Source organism: Sphaeramia orbicularis, chromosome 17 (genome assembly GCF_902148855.1).
Source record: "Sphaeramia orbicularis chromosome 17, fSphaOr1.1, whole genome shotgun sequence".
NCBI lineage: Eukaryota > Metazoa > Chordata > Actinopteri > Kurtiformes > Apogonidae > Sphaeramia > Sphaeramia orbicularis.
Window position 1 is genome coordinate 25,120,041 of NC_043973.1, and position 21,099 is coordinate 25,141,139.

Below are 21,099 nucleotides of genomic sequence, written 5' to 3' on the forward strand. Positions count from 1 at the left end.
CAAAAGGAACTAAGAACTGGAATGGGATTATTAAGTACTCGTATCAGTACTCGGTATCGGCAAGTACTCAAATGTAAGTACTCATACTCGTACTTGGTCTGGAAAAAAGTGGTATCGGTGCATCCCTGCTATAAATAATGACATCCCCAGATTTTCTCTTTATTTTTTTGGGGTAAAAAAGTAAAATCACATGAAAATGTTTACATTATCAAACTATACTTTTATAAAAATGTGAAGAACCTGAACAAATATGAACAAACGGAAATATCTTAAGAAAAGTAAATGCAATTTTACCAATATTCTGCCTGTTACTAAATCTTTCATGCGATTGTAATGCACATGTGTAAATGATAAACTGATAAACCAAGGCATAATATTGTTATAATTGCACTTGTTTTTCTTAAGGCAATCCAAGTTGTTCTTGTTATTCAGATTTTTAAGGAAACTTTGTAGATGTAAACCTGATCATAATATAATTTTAATTTTTTCACAGTTATTATTTTACTGGTCCGGTTCACTGGAGATCAAATTGGGCTGAATGTGGCCCTTGAACTAAAATGAGTTTGACACCCCTGCACTAAGGCGTTTTTTCACTCTCCTTCCAGTTTCAGTTTTTGCTGACACATATCTCGTAGACTTGCTCTCGCCTACTCACACATGCATCCTTGTCAGTGTGTAATGCCAGATCGGGCTTTACAGTTATGAGGGTGATTCCTTTAAGCAGAGACAGCCAAGACTGGTTTGGACAGCTCTCACAGGCTGAAGGAGCAGGATATTTCTGTTAAGGTAGAAAATACAGTTCATATTGTTACTAACAAGTAGTACCAGATCACCGACTAAAACCTTTGCTTAGAGGTTTTTATAATAATGAGCTAGACCTAGATGTTCTGTAAGGTGCAGGACCACACCTTCAGTAAACCTTAAGGTATAGTAACTGATATTATACACAAATATTTCCTTAAGGTTCATGTCTGAAACAACGCATTCATTTTTGTCATATATTAATTCTTATCTTATCTGTCTCACCTTATAAAACCGGCTCATAGTTCAAACTTATTCCCATGTGACTCACTTTTGCTGTCATGCAAACCATGTTCTTTTTTGAGGGATGCTGCTCAGCTACATATATATACATCATGGTTCCTGTGGGGTCTTGAATTTCCTAATCGGCATTTATTACCTTAAAAAAGTCTTTAAAAGGTATTAAATTTGAAATGGGAGGTCTTAAGTTATATTGCCAAACTGTCCAAACTGCAAAGAAAGTAACGTTAATTGATTCAGTTCCACCCGTTGCAACGTGACAATTTATAATGAAATTAGGAGCCAATTTTCGCTAACTTTGCAGAAATGATCACAGAACATTCAAACCAACACAGAAAGTCACACATTTTTGCCAGTATGGCTGTGAAATGGGCATTAAATTATGTTTTAATAGTCTTAAAAAGGTCTTAAAAAGTCTTAAAGGGGTCATATTTTGCTAAACCCACTTTTATTAGTCTTTGGTAAGTTTATTTGTGTATTTGGACCCTAATAGTTCAAAAAGTTAGAATATGAACCCTCCAGGTGCTGCAAAGCTATCTTTATATTCATTCCGGCAAAAATCGAGTGGATTTCTACAACCCTTTTCAATTCCTGCTTAATTTGTTACGTTTTATAAGTAGGTACGTCACAACATTTGCTCATATAAGGTCAAAACTTCCAATGAACATTTCTCCGAGTATAACATAATTGTTTGTCAGCAGCAGCGGTTGTAGTAAAAACTGAAAATATGTCCAAACTTCGAGCCGATTACCTAAAATGTTCAGTTGTTGCTTGTAGTAACAAACACAAGTGGCTGAACGGGAGAGAAAGCATGGTCAACAACCTGGAGGGGGTGGGGTGTGAAGTGGTTCATTTGCATTTAAAGGGCCAGCACTTAAAACGACCTTTCTGGTGTCATTACTCAGAAATAGGGTTGAAGATGGACCTGTGGAGTTGAATTAATGATGAATTCAGACCACAGGGAAATGTTTTAAAATGCATAATTCCATTTTAAAAAAGCAAAATATCACTCCTTTAAATTTAACTTGTAGAAACCCATAGGAACCCTGTACATACATACAGCTATTTTTTTACCGTTGCATGTGTTCATATTTTTGTGTTAACAGTACTACTACAGTATCAAAGACATCAGCATCGGTGGACGATGTGTATGTCACGGACATGCACAAGTCTGTGGTGGCACCAGAGACCACGACAGCCCAAACAGGTCAGTAACACTCAAAATGCAGTATATTTCTTACTTCCGTATAAATACTAACAGCTCAGTTCTCTTTAGTGATTCCATTGTAGAGCATTTTCATGTGAACGGTTAATAAGTTAACAACTGAAGTGTAACTTTAACCTGGAAAATTGGCGTCTTTTCTATATTCATTAACAGAACTGAATGGAGTTTTGTTCAATGGGCTTTAAAGTGCATGACCGGGTGTGTGAAATGAATGAAAGCTAAAAATATAGGCAAGACTTAGAGAAGAGGAAAGGTCAGTTACTGCATATGTGTGTGTGTAGGGTGACATCACTGCTTTTTTTTTTTTTTATCTGGTTACTTTTAATGATGCTGTAAATGGGTGGTAGCAAAAGAAACAGATTTATGATAAGGTGCTGCTTTAAATCTGGAACACTCTTGTAGTGTGTCATAGCAGACAAACAACAGACCGTGATGCTTCAGTGTGTTTTATTTTATGTTTCTGAGATTTATAAAGGAATGTTCTGTTGGGCTAAAAAAGAACATTTAGTCACTTTTTTTTGCCAACAGTAAAATTCCAGGAATACTAAATCCCCACTTAACTCTCCTCTCTTTTTCTTAGACGTCAGTGTGAGTGCCAGCACAACACCTGTGGCGAGTCATGTGACCGCTGCTGTCCAGGTTTTAACCAGAAGCCATGGCGTGCTGCGACCGTCAACAGCCCTAACGAGTGTCAGCGTAAGTGTACATGTCGAGTTGTTCATGCAGTATATAAACAAAACCACATTCTGCTGCTCTTCTCTGTTGGCTCATTGAATTACGACCCCCAGAGAGAACATAAGGGTCCTCTTGCCTCTGATATTTAAGCCCTGTTGTGGATGCCCTGATATGGTATTGTAGAGAGCGTCGGTGAAGAGGGGAGATTCCTCAAATGGTATGTGTGATGAGCACAGTGCACGTCTAGTTTCAGTATAACTGCTTTTTGTCTGCTTAGCTTCGTGGCTAACCAAATCTACAGATACCCTCAGTGCCAGCTTATCAGCGGGCCATCCAGTCAGGCAAGAGACCATGTCAGCCAGGGTCTAATTGCTTTGGACTGTTGACAAGATTCTCCTGTCTTGAAATATGACCTTACGGCAGCCACAAAAGCAGCCAGAGGAAGATGAAGAAGACTCGTAATCCAATCAGTGCAATCACCCAGTGGAAATACACCCTAACCATTCATAAACATTAATGAGACACAGGGGTGGTATACAGGAACAGGATGTGCCGTCTTGTTTAGTTTGGATTTTCATAGTTTCTTTTAATTCTTAACAACTAGACCTATCACTCCTTTTATAGAAAATGACTGGCTTAAGGTACTTAAATACAGACGGGGGCAACAGAGGTAATTTACTGAGGCATACAGAATAACTTTGTATGTGGATCTGTCTCGGGGGTTTCCTTTTTTTTTTTTTTTAGCTTGTCAGTGTTTCTCCCATGCCTTTGACTGTTATTACGACCCAGAGGTGGAAAAGAGGGGAGCAAGTTTAGACACCTTCGGCAGGTACGACGGAGGAGGTGTGTGCATCGGCTGCCAGGTATGAAGTACATATCAAGTCTAAACTAATTCCTGTGTGTGCATGTGTGTTTGTAGGACAAAGGAGGGTATAAGATCAGTGAGGAATTCCAAGCGCTCGGGGTATATGTTTATGTTTGAGCAGTGAAGCGTTGCATGTTGCACAATTTACTTTGTAACTTCCTTAAGTATGTTTTGGAGGTAGCTTCTTCTCACCACCATATATACAACATGTGTCATTTTCTTTATGTTGCAGATTATGTTCTTTAGTCTATATTTGGGAACATATTTTAACCCATAAAGACCCAAACATTCACCGTCTACCAAAATCATCCACTGATATAAACTGTTTAATCCCTGTTGATCCACTAATCCTATCAATACATGGAGATAATTGGTGTAAAATGCAGTTTGTCGTCTTTTCATGGTCATCAGATATGAACCATTTGGACGTTCAGAGACTCCGTAGTGAACGTGGAAACACCATCATCTTCTATAACAATGATTCACCAGTAAAACCCATGGAGTTGGATCAATGACAGTGGATGGAGACACTTGATTTATGTTCAGTTAATGATAGATTTGACTAAAAAAGTCAGTTTTTTCTTCAGTTTTCTCTGTTTTTGATATAATAACCCCTAAATATAATCTCATCATGATGATTAAAGTATATGATAAGGTAATTAAATATAGGAAAATACTTTATTTTCACTGAAAAAATGTAAAATATAGAGGATAATATCATGATATGATGAGAAATCACTTGAAAATAGGTTACATAGAGAAAAATTCATTTGGGAACTGCACTGGGTCTTTATGGATTAAGTGGTGCAAAAATATACAACTGTTCATTTGCAGGCTAATGATTTTGCGTTTGCTGTTGGGGATTGTTGACAGATTTTGACAGACAACATTGATTCACCAGTAAAACCCATGGAGTTGGATCAATACCAGTGGATGGAGACACTGGGTTTATGTTCAATTAATAATATTTTGCTGAAAATATCACTTTTTCATCAGTTTTCTCTGTTTCTAATATAACAACCCTTAACATTAATCTGAGCTTTTTTTAACAACTGCATGATTAGTAAATTAAATGTAGTAAATACCTGATTTTCACTGAAAAAACCCCACAAAACATGGAAGATCACATCACAATAAATGGTGATAAATCACTTAAGGACAGTTAAATATGGAGAAAAAAATTATTATGTTATGTGAGTTATGTGAAATGTTATTTGTGTTCTTCTTTAGCACAACACTGCTGGGGTGAACTGTGAGCGATGCATTGAAGGTTTCTACAGACCCTTTGGAGTACCCCCTGAATCCCCCATTGGATGCATACGTAAGTAATGGATTCTGTATTCCTCCACCTTATAATAATTGAAACAATGGGCTTAGTGGGAAAATTGGATGTTGTAATGATATTGTAATGGGTCCTGCAGGTTTTGTCATGTTCTAAGGACAGGAATACGATGTATTTGAGAGCTGTGGCCACTCTTTGTGTGTAATTTTTGGGGCATAACAGTTTGCCTTGTGATGTAAAATAAGAGATCTGGTTTATTTTTATGTATCTTAAAACATGGGGGGGGGGGGGGGGTATAGTCTTTTCATAATTAAGAATTAAGTGAAAATGTCCTTTTAGAGTATATGCTAAAAGACATCCAGGCAAAGGGTCATATGTTTAGGACAGGCAAAGTTTAGACACAAAATACATAGTTTTCATTAGCTGTTATGCAGAACATTAGTTACAAATTGAATGTTACTTCTTTGAGTTTATTATTATTATTATTATTATGATTATTATTATTATTATTATTATTATTGTAGCCTTTATTACCTCCGCCAAGGAGGTTATGTTTTTGCCAGGGTTTGTTTGTTTGTTTGTCTGTCCGTTAGTGTGCAACATAACTCAAAAAGTTATGGACAGATTTGGATGAAATTTTCAGGGTTTGTTGGAAATGGGATAAGGAAGAAATGATTAAATTTTGGTGGTGATCGGGGGTGGGGGGGCCCACGAGGGGGGCCACTGATCAGCCTTGGCGGAGGTCTGCGGTCTCCGAGTGCTTCTAGTTTAACCATGAAAAAAGCTCACTGAGATTAAAAATCTCTTTTTCAAGCAGCAGAAGTTGCACAAAATAGAAATCACAGCCACACATCCAGATTAAAACCATACATAAAACCCTAAAATAAGAACATACATATAAAATACCACCATTATTTTAAAAGGTACTAAAAGTATACAACAGTGTTCCTTAAAAGCATCTCAAAGCAGAACCTGATTCAATTGATTAGAAAAACATCTACATCCAGATTTAACCTTTTCCCATTAATTTAAAATGACTCTTAACGTCTTTAATATCACTGGTCTACAAGGAAAATGCTTCCAGAATAAAAGTAATGAAATTTTACCACATGAGAGTCACTGATAAAGAAAAATCAAGTCAAAAATGCTGGTTGGCTGAACTTTCCAAGATACAGCCTTGGGTCAAAATGCAAAATTCAAGAATTAACGAGAGAATGGGTTGGACTCAAAAGGAATATTTGTCTCAGAGCTACAAGATCTACTTCAAAACACTGTCTGCACATTAGAATACATTCACTTTACAGGTTCTATTTAGTGGAAGATTTATAAAACTATTATATAAATGTACATAAACCAATATATATGTGTAATAACAATTAATCATATACCTTGAAAACATCAGCAAACCGGCACTTTTGTTATTTATTTTCCAATTAATCTTATTAAAATATGTAACATTTAGCACATTTAATGTCTGAAGCAAATCATTTCTAAAAAATTGTAGACCAGTGTATTTTATGATACTATTTACAAGGATGAAAGACAGTTAAAAACTAATACAATGTTAACATGATGGTAGACTCTACATGACAAAAATCAAAACCAAACTGGGTTTCATTCTAAGAGAGGGATCAGCGTCTTGTTTGAGACAGACACAAATGGCACCATTGCGTAAGCGCGACTGGCACCACGGCTTGTATTATTGCTAAACTGGGCTCCGCTTATGTTTACATTACTTTAATGGTCTGTGGCTGTTCCTCGCCATATAAATAGCTGCCAGTTGTATTTGGACATTAGAAAGTAGTGGAATTAAACTGGTTGCCCTTAGCTCTTTGAAAAGTAAACCATTGGATCCACAAATTCAATTAAGTGAGCTTAGCAGCGGAAGGTGTTCATTTTGGCAAAAACATAGTAAAAGTTCAGTAATCATTATTTACTTTGGAGATGTCTCACTTTGAGACGAGCGACAGATACGACAGATAAAAGCGCTTTAACACCAGTGTTTATTAAAGGGGTGTCGTAACATTCTGGAATACTGTCAGGATTCAGCAGATAAGAAACTCATCAGATTAAAACTTCTGTGTTCTTTTTTTATGTATGTCTTTGTTTTGTGTATCAGCCTGTAGGTGTGATGGCAGAACTACAGCTGGTTGTGAAATGGGGTCTGGAAGGTGTATCTGCAAGCCACAGTTTGCTGGAGAAAACTGTGACCGCTGTGCTGATGGATACATTTACTACCCACAATGCATTCGTAAGTTAACCCTATAACACCAAACGTATAATATTTGATACATGACTTGAAGCCGTCTACATGATCAGTGTGATATTTTTTTTCTTGGAAACCCTGATGTATACAATTAGATACATGCAGTACACAGATAATCCACCAGGGGGGGAGGAATTCATTCACCAGAGTCCTTTCTAGTGACTCTACAAGATTGTCTTTAATGAGGAAGGAGGCAGAACTTTGACAATTTTGAAAAGGAATTACCAATTTGTTAGACATGTTTGTATTATATTAGGTTTTTGTTTGTTCAAAAATAATAATATTTGAGCATTGAGACCAGATGCATCAAATATGAAACAAAATTGAAACTCATACATGGGAATTGATATTTGTTCAGAAGGACCAAAAAAGGCTCCAATTTCAAAGAACTGAAATTTTCTGTCAATGATTTAATGGTTCAGGCTTTACAGAGTTAAAGAACAGACAGTGATGTCATAAATACATATCTTCATTAAGCATTTTGCATTCTTTGATGAAAGAGAAAACACTGTTATTCATTAAAAAGTGTTCATAAAGTTGGAATAACTTTGTTTTCAGGCACATTCCTCTTAATATTCCTATTTATACCCATATCAGTAATTACTTTTTTACATACTAAGTCCCATTTATACATCATATCACACTGTCTCAAAATATTTATTCTAATTTCATGGCCAGCAGTGTAGTTCAGTGTGTAGAGGTGTACAGGGTCAGATGAAACTGAGCCTTATGCCTAAAACCATGCACATGTTTACAGCCTTATGCATTTCAGTCTGTCAGTTTTGCCCCTGGGGGGAGAATGCAACCGTTTTAGACAAAGCTCATTTCAAAGGGCTACATGACAAAGGATATATGAGTATGCAGCATACACAACCTTTATTGGACATTCCACATGGATTCACAGAAGCTACAAGTCTGCAAAAGATAAATGATAAGCCACTTGGGTGTTTTGTTCTATTCAAGTCATTGTTATTTTACTGTTTGTTTGTTTTTTTTTCATTTCATTTTTATTATATTTTGTTTTGTTCATCACCAAATACATGGTATGGAGTACAAACATCAAGTCATAACAGAAAAAAGAAGGATATACGTTCAAAAATAACAAAATTCACTGAAAAAGAAAGGTGCCCAGTTTATGTATGTGTCTGTCTCTGATTGATATTACTTACAGTTATTTTAATTCTGTACATAAAACACTACCCCTATTGAATTTAGATGAGTCTTTTATGTTCTTATTTGTATATACAGGGTGGGGAAGCAAAATTTACAATATTTTGAGGCAGGGATTTAAAGACAGTGTATGACCAATTAGTTTATTGAAAGTCATAAGAATTTATTTGCCACAAGAAAATTGACATAATAGAAAATGTTTATATTCTATGTGTCCTCCTTCTTTCTCAATAACTGCCTTCACACACTTCCTGAAACTTGCGCAAGTGTTCCTCAAATATTCGGGTGACAACTTCTCCCATTCTTCTTTAATAGTATCTTCCAGACTTTCTCGTAATAGTTTTGCTCATAGTCATTCTCTTCTTTCCATTAGAAACAGTCTTTATGGACACTCCAACTATTTTTGAAATCTCCTTTGGTGTGACGAGTGCATTCAGCAAATCACACACTCTTTGACGTTTGCTTTCCTGATTACTCATATGGGCAAAAGTTTCTGAAAAGGTATGGATAATAGTGTTAGGTATGATTATGACATCAATATATGTTTGGTTTCAAAACAATTGACGTAGTGCCTGCTGAGAAAAAACAACTAAATGTTCATTGTAAATTTTGCTTCCCCACCCTGTATTCATAAAAATAATGAAGTAAGGAGAGCATATACTGTAAATGGTAGACACTCAGACACCTTCAATCCATGATAAGATTATTTTATTTTTAATTATCCAATCAAACTGTTCACTGTAAAACATCTGAAACAGTCAATAAACACAAGAATCTGCCCCAGGTGTATTATTTCTCATGTCACATAAATGAAAATTATTTTACCTGATGAATCTGATAAAGATTTTTTTTTTTTTTTTTAGGAGTGACTGAGTTTTTTCTAAATGTAATTATAAAACCAGCCCTTTGTCCTCAGGCTGTTGGCACTCACAAACTATTCTAAAAAGAAAGCCTTTTAGCAGGGAGTTTGATCACAATTTATGAGATTTCTGCTCGTGGTTTAATTTAGATTTTATTTTCAGCCAACTACTGATATAAAAAAAATCACCAGTCGTTCACTTCAAAAAGCATCTTTTTTTCTGTCATTTTTTCTTTCCTACTGTGATAAATAAAGTTGACATTGAGGCATAGGTTGATTACTGTGTCCCAACACTGGAGATTTTAATTTCATGCTTATCTTTCATTTGCAATCAGGATATCCAGTATACCCAACGACCACCAAATCTCCTGCAGGTCCTATTGTGGGTAAGCGCAGTAAACATGATTTTGTGGAGTCTCATACTGTGGTGTAGCCTGACAGGCATTTTTAAACAAGCTTTTAAAATGCTGTTAGTGTCACCCCACTTTTATTTCTTTTCCTCTTGGTGTCTTTGTGCAGTTCCCAGCGCCTGCCCCCCAGGTTATTTCGGCTCCCCCAGCTGTCAACGTGAGTGTGATTAGGATTGATATGCTGCTGTGGAGGTGTTTACAATACTGTGCTATGTTAACTACTTTTATCGCTTCTTCTCATTTCTATCCCTGTTTTCCGTCTATTTAACCACATTTTCTCAGAGACAGCCCAGGTGGTTAACGGGGGGGCTTTAGAGGACCGTCTAAAGGCACCACGGAGTCTGACTGTGGTTTCTCTAGACTTAAATGTTAAGCGCATGTGGCAGGGGTCAGTCAAGAAAATGTTTTGTTTTGCAAAAGGTCATGTCAGGATTGTATATATTGTAGTTAGGTTGAATTGGATGGTTAAATACTAACATAATATATAGTCAGAATGATCCAACCTGCCTGACACTGACAGTCACGGTGCGTAACAGTGTGATGGTCTTTAATTATCATGTCTATCAGTAGGGATTTAAGTTCAAGTGGTCTCTGTCCTCTCATGACAGTGGTAGTCAGTGGGGACTGTTCTGTGATAAATAACTCTTCTATTATTAGTTATGGCCCTTCTGTGAAATTCCTTTTTTCTGGTTTCCTTCAAGCTGGGCTCCAGTTTGGGAAACATGTTACAAGGAATATGGCATTTCTATTAAAACAAAGACCTTTTAGCCCGGGACTTTTTTGTGTCGTATCATTTGTCAGACGATGTAGTCAAAGAGTAACTTTCCCTTAACTTGTCTGTTCAGGAACTTGTCTTTCACTCCATGAGCTGACTGAAAAGGAATTTCTTCAGCAGCCCATGAAAAGCTGATTTTAAAGTTTGGGAGCTGCTTAGGGGCAAAGAAAACAGTCTCTCTGGTGGCTGTCTTGTCTTAGTGCCAAGTCTATTCACATACCGATACCAGGCGAGGCTTGGCAAGACGTGGTCACCAGTGTAGCCGTACCACTGTGTGCCACAATATGAGCGCAGTTCAACTGAATGGAAGTGTTTGTCATGCCTTATTGTTCAGCTGGTTTAAAGTCAGGACCAGGCTTATTTATAAGGTGGAGGTCATTTGAATTCCTTCAACACAAATTGAGTTTCTTTACCTTTTTGTCAAAATAAGGTTTTCTTCTGTGTTTGTGCACAGAGTGTAGATGTGACTACAGAGGAACTGTGCCCCGGGTGTGTGACGCTTCAGGTCGATGCCTGTGCCGTCCTTTTGTGGAGGGGGAGCAATGTGACCGCTGTCAACCAGGATATCACTCCTTCCCAAACTGTCAGGGTGAGAGAAAATCACTGTGGCAAGGATTATTTACCACCCACAGAGTGTTTTTCACAGTGACTGGAAAATATGATCTTCGTTTTGAAAGACAGGACCATGAAATGCTATACTTTTGGTGTAAACAAAAGCAGCAAAGCAGAATTCACCATCAGAATGTGTTTCCACGTGGTTACAATGCTCATGTTTTAATATTTTACACTAATTTACACTAATTGCACACAGCTACACAGTAGGGGTTGGCTTGCAAAGAATGTGCACAGTTTTGCCGGTAAGCTTGTACACGCTGTGGAGTCTGTGTTGGACAGAACTGTCCTTTTGTCGTCTTTTTTGCCCTTTTAAGACCTTTCATAAACCGACACCCTAAACCCTTATGAGATCTTTAAAAGGATTCTGGGTCAATATTAATGTTGCAGTTTTCTATGAACAGGTGTAGAAGAATTCATTGGAAACAGATCAACACTTAGGACACTCTTTTAATGAATTACACATTAGACGAGTCTTGAAAGTACAAGTTCAGACAGAGACTAGGAAATTGAGTCTAATAATAATAATGATAATGATAATGATAAACAACATAAATAAATACAAAGATGAATAAAGGCAAAGACAAAACCACTAATTCAAAGTCAGCAAATCAACCAAAAAAAAGAACAGAAAAAAATAAATAAACAAGTGGTGCTAGGCACAACAAAACCTGCCCCTCACATGTATTGTCACTTATTTTGGCATCAATCCAGCTGATGTCATCATGTCTATGCGTGTGCTGATGTCAGCATATCAGTTGCCTCTATGTATGTGCCAAGTTTGAAGTAAATTGAAACAAAACTGATGTTTTTGTAGACATTTGAAATTTCCCCCATTATAAGTAAATGGGAGACAAAAAAAAAGATTAAAAAAATTCATTAAAAAATTTGAACTTTGACCTACTTTTCCCAAAATGTAATGACATCTATTGTGGGTCACTGGCAAGCTATAAACCAATGTTGGTATGAATTCAACCAATAGTTTTGCTGCTAGAATGTTAACAATCAAAGAACCAAACCAAAGCAAAAACAATACCCCTTACCTCCCCTTTTGGGGGACGGGGTAAGAATATCACACAATGTACAAGTACTTCATTAGAATCATCACCATTGATGATCTATTGGGTGCAGAATTGTTAAAAGAGTCCCTCTAACCAGGACAAGGTAACCACAGGCCACCACCACATTCTATGGAAAACAGTCTGTTAAATTATCAGCATGTTTAAGAGTATCTGTTGTTGCAGGAACACAGCGAACTGACAAATAAGTTGACCTGATCATGACTTTTCTCCTACTCTTGTGCAGTAAAACCCTGATATCTAAATATACTGTGACATTTGGTACACAAGTAGAGTTTATGCCATGAACTGCAATGACGAGAGTTCAAATCCTGCCATCACTATCTATAATAAAGCATGAAAATGAAAAAAAAAAACAAAACAAAACTTTGAGTGCTTTTGAATGATGCAGAATTCTCCTTCTCATCGTCTAGAATGCCTATGTGATGGAGCCGGTGCTGCTGACGGTGTCTGTAGTCCGAGTGGACAGTGTATATGCCTCCCTCACTATGTGGGCCATGACTGTAACGAATGTGAACCTGGCTTCTATGGATACCCAGACTGTGCTGGTGAGAGAGTTTGGCTTCTCTTACTCTATGTCCACCACTGTAACACCAATACATATACCAGTCTGGTGCATGTGACCTCTGCTGATCTGAGTGTGGGTGAAAAAATGCATCTGCTAGATTCATTGGACCCTCTGTGGCCTCTTCTCATGACTTTGTGGAGCAAACATCCTATTCTCCCACAGCATCCTGTAAGGCTGTACGCTGTCATCTACAGTGATTTATTTCTTGTTCTGCACGTGAGAATGTTTCACAAAGAGCTGGAAGATGTGATATATATGGACTATCTCCTTATTGGGAGTTGCATGGTCTAAATTAGGCGTATAATAATTATGAAACCTGGTTTAGAGAAAAGAACAAGCTGCTTTCAGTCTTTTGCATTTATTTCTGCACGTTTTGTCTGTTTTGTTGTCTTTTACCTGAACTGAGAGTTTGTAATACAGTGTAAATGATAGATAGGGGTGCTCCATTCATTTTCCACAAACTTTTATTACCTCCGCCAAGGAGGTTATGTTTTTGCCAGCGTTGGTCTGTCTGTCTGTCTGTCCGTCTGTCCGTGTGCAAGATAACTCAAAAAGTTATAGACAGATTTGGATGAAAATTTCAGGAAATGCTGATACTGGCACAAGGAACAAATTATTAAATTTTGGTGGTAATCGGGGGGGGCACTGATCTGCCTTGGCGGAGGTCTGCGCTCTCCGAGTGCTTTTCTAGTTTTATAAGAGGTACCTTTATAACATTATAGGCCAGTGGTTCCCAACCTTTTTTGGCTCATGACCCTATTTTAACATCACAAATTCCTGGCGACCCCAGACATTCAAAATGGAGACTTTTTTTTTTTTTTTGCTAAAATTGCTAAATTTGCTAAAATTTATGTATTTATTAAAAATTTCTTTTTGATCATGTAATAGTTTTCTATACTATGTTGCAAATAAACGTTAATTTTAGATGACATTTAGGTTATATAATGTATATTATCATGGACGGAGGCAGAAAAGCCAGGTGTAGATTACTGCACAAAGTGAGAATTTTATTTTCCTTGGTCAGGATATGTACAGTCAGTCCAGCTTGGATTTACAAGGCTGACAATTAATACTGAACAAACAATAACTCGAACTAAACTGAATTATGAAAGAGCTGCAGCATCTTAAACCGACCACAATGAACATTTGACAGATAAACAGTGCCACAGTGCTTCAGTTTGTCATGTCTTTTATGTATTGGGATCGTCTCTCTCAGTTCACCATATATTTTGCATTAGTAAGTTTTTTTAGTATTTTTATCAATTACTACAAATTTCAGGGGACCCCATTTGAATTCCAGGCAACCCCACATTGGGTCTCGACCCCAAGGTTGAAAAACACTGTTATAGACAGGCTCTCTCACTCTTACTTGTTTTGTTTACTCAGCTTGCCAGTGTTCCCAGGCAGGCTCGTACAGCACCGAATGCAACCCCCTGTCGGGCCAGTGCTCGTGTCTGCCCGGGGTGGTCGGCCAGAAGTGTGACCGCTGTGCTTCAGGACTCAGGTTCCCCCACTGCTCTGGTACTGACATCTAATACCATCACACTGATGAATGGAGTCACAGGGAAATTTGACAGACCCACACAGAATCATTTCTACTATATTATCAAAAGTGGGGATTTTTCAAAGGGTATAATAATATATCTCTGACTGATGTAACTAAGTTGTTTTATATTACTGCTTTAAAAAAGCCTTAAGTTTAAAAGTATTTAGTAATATTGAATTAAAATGGTAGATATGTTTTTGTAGATTTTTTTTTTTTTTTTTTTTTTTATGGTGTGAATGCTCGATGCTGTACACATTTGTTGAGTACAAGTTGATGTAAGCGGTGTATCAGGTGAAAAGAATAGGCAAAAAAAAGCTCTTGCTTCTTGCTTATTTCTTTTCTTTTCATGTTTATTATGATTATTGTACTAAGTTCAATGATTGATGTACAAACCAAATAAATTCATTCATTCATATTAACCCTTTCATGCATGAATTATGAGAACCATAGTCGAGATTTTTTTCCTGAGTGTTTTTATTCCTCTATGGGCATGAAGAAAAACAATGCGATTGAAATTTTTTTATGAACTTATTTTTCATGGAGTTACAAAATTGTCCACTCAGCTGGACACCAAGCATTTAATTTTTGAAGAAAAAAAACCAACATGTATTTAAAACCATCGTCAGAAAATGAGATACTGTGTGAAAACTATGAAATAACAACATTTTTCATGCAGCTAATCTGATGTTTTCTCACATTTTAACATACTCTAATACTAGTTATTACTATCTTCATGCAGATAATACACAAAAAGACAGTAATAGTGTGAATTGCAGTGTATGGGATGATGGATAAGTATCCACTGTGTTGCCTGAAACGGAACTAAAACAACAAAACCCATGAATATACAAGAGAACAGATATGGAATAACTGTCCACTGTAGTGACCACTATGCATGAAAGGGTTAATATTAAAATTAATTTGAATTAGAATCTAGTCATACAACCTTCTGACTTGTTTGTGTGTTTATTTTACATTATCTTTGTGCTTCCAGCCTCTATCACTCTCTGTAACCCAGCAGGATCTGAGGTCACTGACCCTCAAGCGGTATGCAACTATCTTTTAATTTTCGCTCTATCAAAACTAAACATAGATTATATGTTAATTGGCCTTGATAACAGAGGTGTTTACAGTCTAATTCCAGCATTCCCTCTTTGGGTGTGGATTTACATGCACTTAGTTCTACAACTGATAAAACTGCAGCTGTACTGCCACAGCTGCCTCAGATTAAACCAGGAAGTGTTTTAATTTCCTGAATAGTAAATGTTCTTGAAGGAAAAGAAGGTTCCTTCCACTTTCAAAATAAGTAAAACAACAATGTGAGGTAATGTTGAAACAACTGAGTTATTCTTAGAAGGTAAATTTTGTTCCCTTAATTTTATAACCTATAAAATCTAAGAATAGTTATTCATTTAGAAAACCATATTCGATTGTGTTCATTTCAGTGATGACTTCAGTCAGTGTAAATAAATATAAGCTGACTTTTATGGAGCTGACACTCAACAGTCCTTATCTGTTGTTTCAGGGCTCTTGCCGCTGCCTTCCAAATGTAGAGGGAACCCTGTGTGACAAGTGCAAACCTCTCTTTTGGAATCTGGCTACGACCAACCCTCAGGGCTGTACAGGTAAGTAATCAGAAATAGGAATGGATTTATGCGTCAAGTCATCAAGAAGTTAATATTTACCTACAAAGAATAACAGTTCATTCTTGAAGTGGTTTAACTGTTCAAACTGTACTCTATTAAGGTCACTTGACCAAGTTGACTTGGCTTTTGGGGGCTGTGGTCTTGAACTTCTGATCGGCTCATGAATGGCCTATATCAGTTTGGTTGTTGTTTTCAATGGATTGCTTGCTCAGGGTTTTTTTTGTCTCGCTCCCTTTTCTTGTTTAATGAGATGTTTATCCGAAACCCTGATATGTTCTGGAGCATTGATGATGGCAAGATGGATTGGTTGTTTAGTTCAAATGTGTATAAATTAGCATTATTTGTTTGTAAAGCGTGGAAAAAGCAGCAGATGTGTTTGTTTAAATAGGTCTTGTTTATATCTATTGTGCCTGTTGTCTGGTATGTGGGCTTTGGTTTATGTTTTTGGTGTCTTATAAGCCCATGTAAGGGCTGGGCATATTCTTATGCAGGACACAATAATAAAAATTCATTCATTCTTTCATTCTTCTTTTTGCATTTTGAAACTCTACTTAGAACCTTCGTAAGATCCAACAGTGAAAAATGTAAATTCATGCAATTTTTCAACTGGTTTTAAAATTTTGAAAACCTGTCTCTTTACAACTTAAAGTTTCTTGTACGTGTTCAATTATACATGTGATTGAAGTTTTAGCCTTATTTTCAATCTAAAAACCATGAGGCTGATTGCAGCTGAAAAATATTAAAGATCCATCCAGATCTCATGATTTACATAACAATCACTTTGAGCAGTCATTTGACAAGGATTGAAACATCTAGACCACAGGTGTCAAACATGCGGCCCAGGAGCCAAATTCGGCCCGCCAAAGGGTCCAATCCGGCCCTCGGGATGAATTTGTGAAATGCAAAAATTACACTTTAGATATCAACAGTCAGTGATGTCAAAATCATTTTAATTCAGGTTCCACATATAGACAAATACAGTCCAATTAGATTTTAAGTGGGTCAGACCGGTAAAATATTATCATAATAACCCATAAATAATGACAAACCCCAAATTTTCTTTGTTTTTTTTTTTTTTTGGTGTAAAAAAGTAAAATTACATGAAAATGTTTACATTACCAAACTACACTTTTACAAAAAATGTGAATAACCTGAACAAATATGAACAAACAGAAATGTCTTAAGAAAAGTAAATGCAATTTTACCAATGTTCTGCCTATTACTAAATGTTTTGTGTGATTGTAATGCACATGTGCAAATGATAAACTGATAAAAACTAGGCAGAATATTGTTAAAATGTTAAAATTGCACTTGTTTTTCTTTTGATGATTCAAGTTGTTCATGTTATTTAGATTTTTAAGGAAACTTTGTAGATGTAAACCTGATCATAATATAATTTTACTTTTTTCAACTGTTATTATTTTACTGGTCCGGCCCACTTGAGATTGTGAATGTGGCCCCTGAAAGAAAATGAGTTTGACACCCCTGATCTAGACAATCTGAAGTTCTGAACAGCCTGTTCTTTAATGGCTATAATAATACAAACCACAAACTCAGTAATTTTGTAACAGCTCCCCACTGGATGGCTAAAATATATATGTTTTGTACTTCTGGAAAACAAAAAAAGTTTACTAGACCTTAAGATGCTGCTAAAAGTGAACCAAGAATCAGATTTTTTGGTGAGCTATTAGTGGTGTAAGTAAAGGTAAAATAAACTGCACTTCTCTAAGCCAAAAACTCATCACTCTCACTTCCTCCCAGCAGTACTATTCCTGATCGCTGACCCATTTTTGTTTTTTGTTTTTTTCACTGTACTAAAGCACCATTAGTAATCTGACAAGTGACAAGTTACTGATCTGGGTCTTGGCCCCTCTTACCCAGAGGATATGTCAACATACTCCTGTCAGCGAGGCCTGATCTGCCTTCCTGTCCTTCAAAGGGGAGCTGGGGAATAACACATTTAAACAGGCAAATTCCTGTGAACTGTGTTCACTGGGTTTGGTATGATTTCATACTGTAACAGTATTAACTACCTGGTGGCACATTAAAACATGCAATATCCCTAGTGTCTCCTCCTTAGCCCCCAGCCTCACAGAGACTCCTCACTATTTCACCAAAAATACTTAATAAGGGACTAATAATGTGCTTCCTGTTATCCATCCAGTGAGGAAACAGCTTCATTCTTTGTCCATATACCTGTCTTATGTTACACCGCTGCTCCCCTGCAAAAATGTTATCGCTACCACACTGCCTGAAGACAAAAGAAAAGGGGGAAAAAGAGCTTTTAATATCCCAAGAATGCCTTGGGTTGGCTGTGGCCGGACATTAAGAGGCTCTTTTTTTCATTCAGTTGAAAGCAGGCACTGGCAGTAAAGCTCCTCTGGACCTTTGATCTACAGATCCCTGAAGATTGCAGGGTTTTATGCTGTAGCATTTCACCCATGAAAGTGACAAAATCCTGTAATCAGGGTCTATTCACCGCAGATCCCTCCTTCGTCTAAACTCTTTTCCTTCTGTCCTATTTTCTCTCTCATACCAGAGTGTCGATGTGATGTGAAAGGGACACTGAGTGGTATTGGGGAGTGTGAACAGGTGAGTAATTTAATGCATCCTCAGCTGACTGATACACACAAAAAAAATAAATTTGACTTCATTACTTATTCACAATTTTGTAACAGTTGTTTTTGGTCTTTAACTGTCTAGAAAAGTGGACAGTGTCATTGCAAGTCCAATGCTTGTGGACATACATGTGACACCTGTAAGGACGGATACTTCATGCTGCAAAAACGCAATTATTTTGGGTGTCAAGGTAAGTCACCCACTCTTAATAAACCTTAGTTGTTTTAACATAATGGTCCACCTATACAGTCGTGGAAAAAATTATTAGACCACCCCTTGTTTTCTTCAATTTCTTGTTCATTTTAATGCCTGGTACAAGTAAAGGTACATTTGTTTGGACACATATAATGATAGCAACAAAAAAAGCTCATAAGAGTTTGATTTCAGAGCTGATATCTAGCCATTTTCCTTTGGTTTTCTTGATAATAACCAAAATCATCAAAGTTCTTACATCAATAGCTATGGCATTGTACTGCCAAAAACAGTGCTTTTAGGCATTCCATGTTTTCTTTTCTGTCTGTTTTAGTCACATGATACACATAGGAGTTAGTACTTGATTGCATAACCATTGTTTTTGATGACTTTTGGTGGTCTAATAATTTTTTCCGCGACTGTAGTACACATAAGAGATTTCTTGTGTACTATGTTTGCTGTATTCTTATTACTGGTGGTTACAATGAGGAAACTATGAGTAAATCCACTCAAAACAAGAGGAGTTTCTATTATTTAACATTCACACAGTTCCAGACTATAATTTTCAGATTATTCCTAAGATCTATTAATGATGCTGAATTTAGTCATAGGTGCTACACACTTCTAAGGTGTAACCTGAGAAGGCAGTGCATGAACTTCAGCCTAGTTTTAGGTTTATATACTGTACATTATGATGATTCTTTACTGTGTCTTATAGGTTGTCAGTGTGATGTAGGTGGTGCCGTCGGGATGACATGTGAAGATATGACAGGACAATGCCAGTGTCGGAAGAATGTGGTTGGTCGTAAATGCACTGAGTAAGAAATGTGAAAATGTATTAAGTTTATATCGAAAATGAATACCCTTGCGAAAACAATTCCTAGCCTGGATTTTAATAAGCAAGTAAGTAAGAGCCCTCCTTTGCAATGACTAAAATGTATGAACTGTAATGAGGTCTCGTTCTAACTGATGCAGTGAGTAGTGTTTCATTTCTTAAATATCCACCAGTTTGCTAGAGAGCATAGAGATTGGACTCATTCTTGGGCTCTGACTTGTGAAACAGTGGATCAGGGAGCATGAGACATCATTTTCACATATGGATTAGCTACAATAGAGTCCAGAACTGAACCTTATTGAGAATTTTTATGCAGCGGTGCGACTCTCCCATCACCATTACAAGATCTTAATAAAAAAATTACTCCAACTATAGATGTAATAATGTTATATTTATTGTAAAACTGTATAAACATTGTATAGTATAAATGAAGCTACACTATATTGCCAAAAGTATTGGCTCACCCATCCAAATAATCAGAATCAGGTGTTCCAATCACTTCCATGGCCACAGGTGTATAAAATCAAGCACCTAGGCATGCAGACTGCTTTTACAAACATTTGTGAAAGAATGGGTCGCTCTCAGGAGCTCAGTGAATTCCAGCGTGGAACTGTGATAGGATGTCACCTGTGCAACAAATCCAGTCGTGAAATTTCCTGGCTCCTAAATATTCCACAGTCAACTGTCAGCTGTATTATAAGAAAGTGGAAGTGTTTGGGAACTACAGCAACTCAGTCATGAAGTGGTAGGCCACGTAAACTGACGGAGCGGGGTCAGCGGATGCTGAGGTGCATAGTGCGAAGAGGTCACCAACTTTCTGCAGAGTCAATGGCTACAGACCTCCAAACTTCATGTGGCCTTCAGATTAGCTCCAGAACAGTGCGCAAAGAGCTTCATGGAATGGGTTTCCATGGCCGAGCAGCTGCATCCAAGCCATACATCACCAAGTGCAATGCAAAGCGCCGGATGCAGTGGTGTAAAGCACGCCGCCACTGGACTCTAGAGCAGTGGAGGCACCTTCTCTGGAGTGACCAATCGCGCTTCTCCATCTGGCAATCTGATGGACGGGCCTGGGTTTGGCGGTTGCCAGGTGAACGATACTTGTCGGACCACATTGTGCCAAGTGTAAAGTTTGGTGGAGGGGGGATTATGGTGTGGGGTTGTTTTTCAGGAGCTGGGCTTGGCCCCTTAGTTCCAGTGAAAGGAACTGTGAATGCTTCAGCAGACCAAGACATTTTGGACAATTCCATGCTCCCAACTTTGTGGGAACAGTTTGGAGCTGGCCCCTTCCTCTTCCAACATGACTGTGCACCAGTGCACAAAGCAAGGTCCATAAAGACATGGATGACAGAGTCTGGTGTGGATGAACTTGACTGGCCTGCACAGAGTCCTGACCTCAACCCCACAGAACACCTTTGGGATGAATTAGAGCGG

General features: G+C 37.4%; 1 protein-coding gene across 3 annotated transcripts in view; it reads left to right on the plus strand.

Moving 5' to 3' along the window:
* The window catches only part of LOC115437039 (laminin subunit alpha-3-like), a 98,255-nt gene that overhangs the window by 24,296 nt on the left and 52,860 nt on the right, over positions 1-21,099 (plus strand). For 2 of the 3 annotated variants that reach the window (XM_030160114.1, XM_030160116.1), the window contains exons 6-20: positions 2,148-2,248; positions 2,847-2,962; positions 3,686-3,804; positions 5,037-5,127; positions 7,208-7,339; positions 9,719-9,769; positions 9,903-9,950; positions 11,023-11,157; positions 12,673-12,807; positions 14,214-14,348; positions 15,368-15,420; positions 15,899-15,998; positions 18,559-18,611; positions 18,723-18,828; positions 19,549-19,648. In XM_030160114.1, coding sequence (XP_030015974.1) covers positions 2,148-2,248; positions 2,847-2,962; positions 3,686-3,804; positions 5,037-5,127; positions 7,208-7,339; positions 9,719-9,769; positions 9,903-9,950; positions 11,023-11,157; positions 12,673-12,807; positions 14,214-14,348; positions 15,368-15,420; positions 15,899-15,998; positions 18,559-18,611; positions 18,723-18,828; positions 19,549-19,648 — 1,475 coding nt within the window. The remainder of the gene's footprint in view (positions 1-2,147; positions 2,249-2,846; positions 2,963-3,685; positions 3,805-5,036; positions 5,128-7,207; positions 7,340-9,718; positions 9,770-9,902; positions 9,951-11,022; positions 11,158-12,672; positions 12,808-14,213; positions 14,349-15,367; positions 15,421-15,898; positions 15,999-18,558; positions 18,612-18,722; positions 18,829-19,548; positions 19,649-21,099) is intronic. The other variant, XM_030160115.1, reaches the window with a different exon arrangement.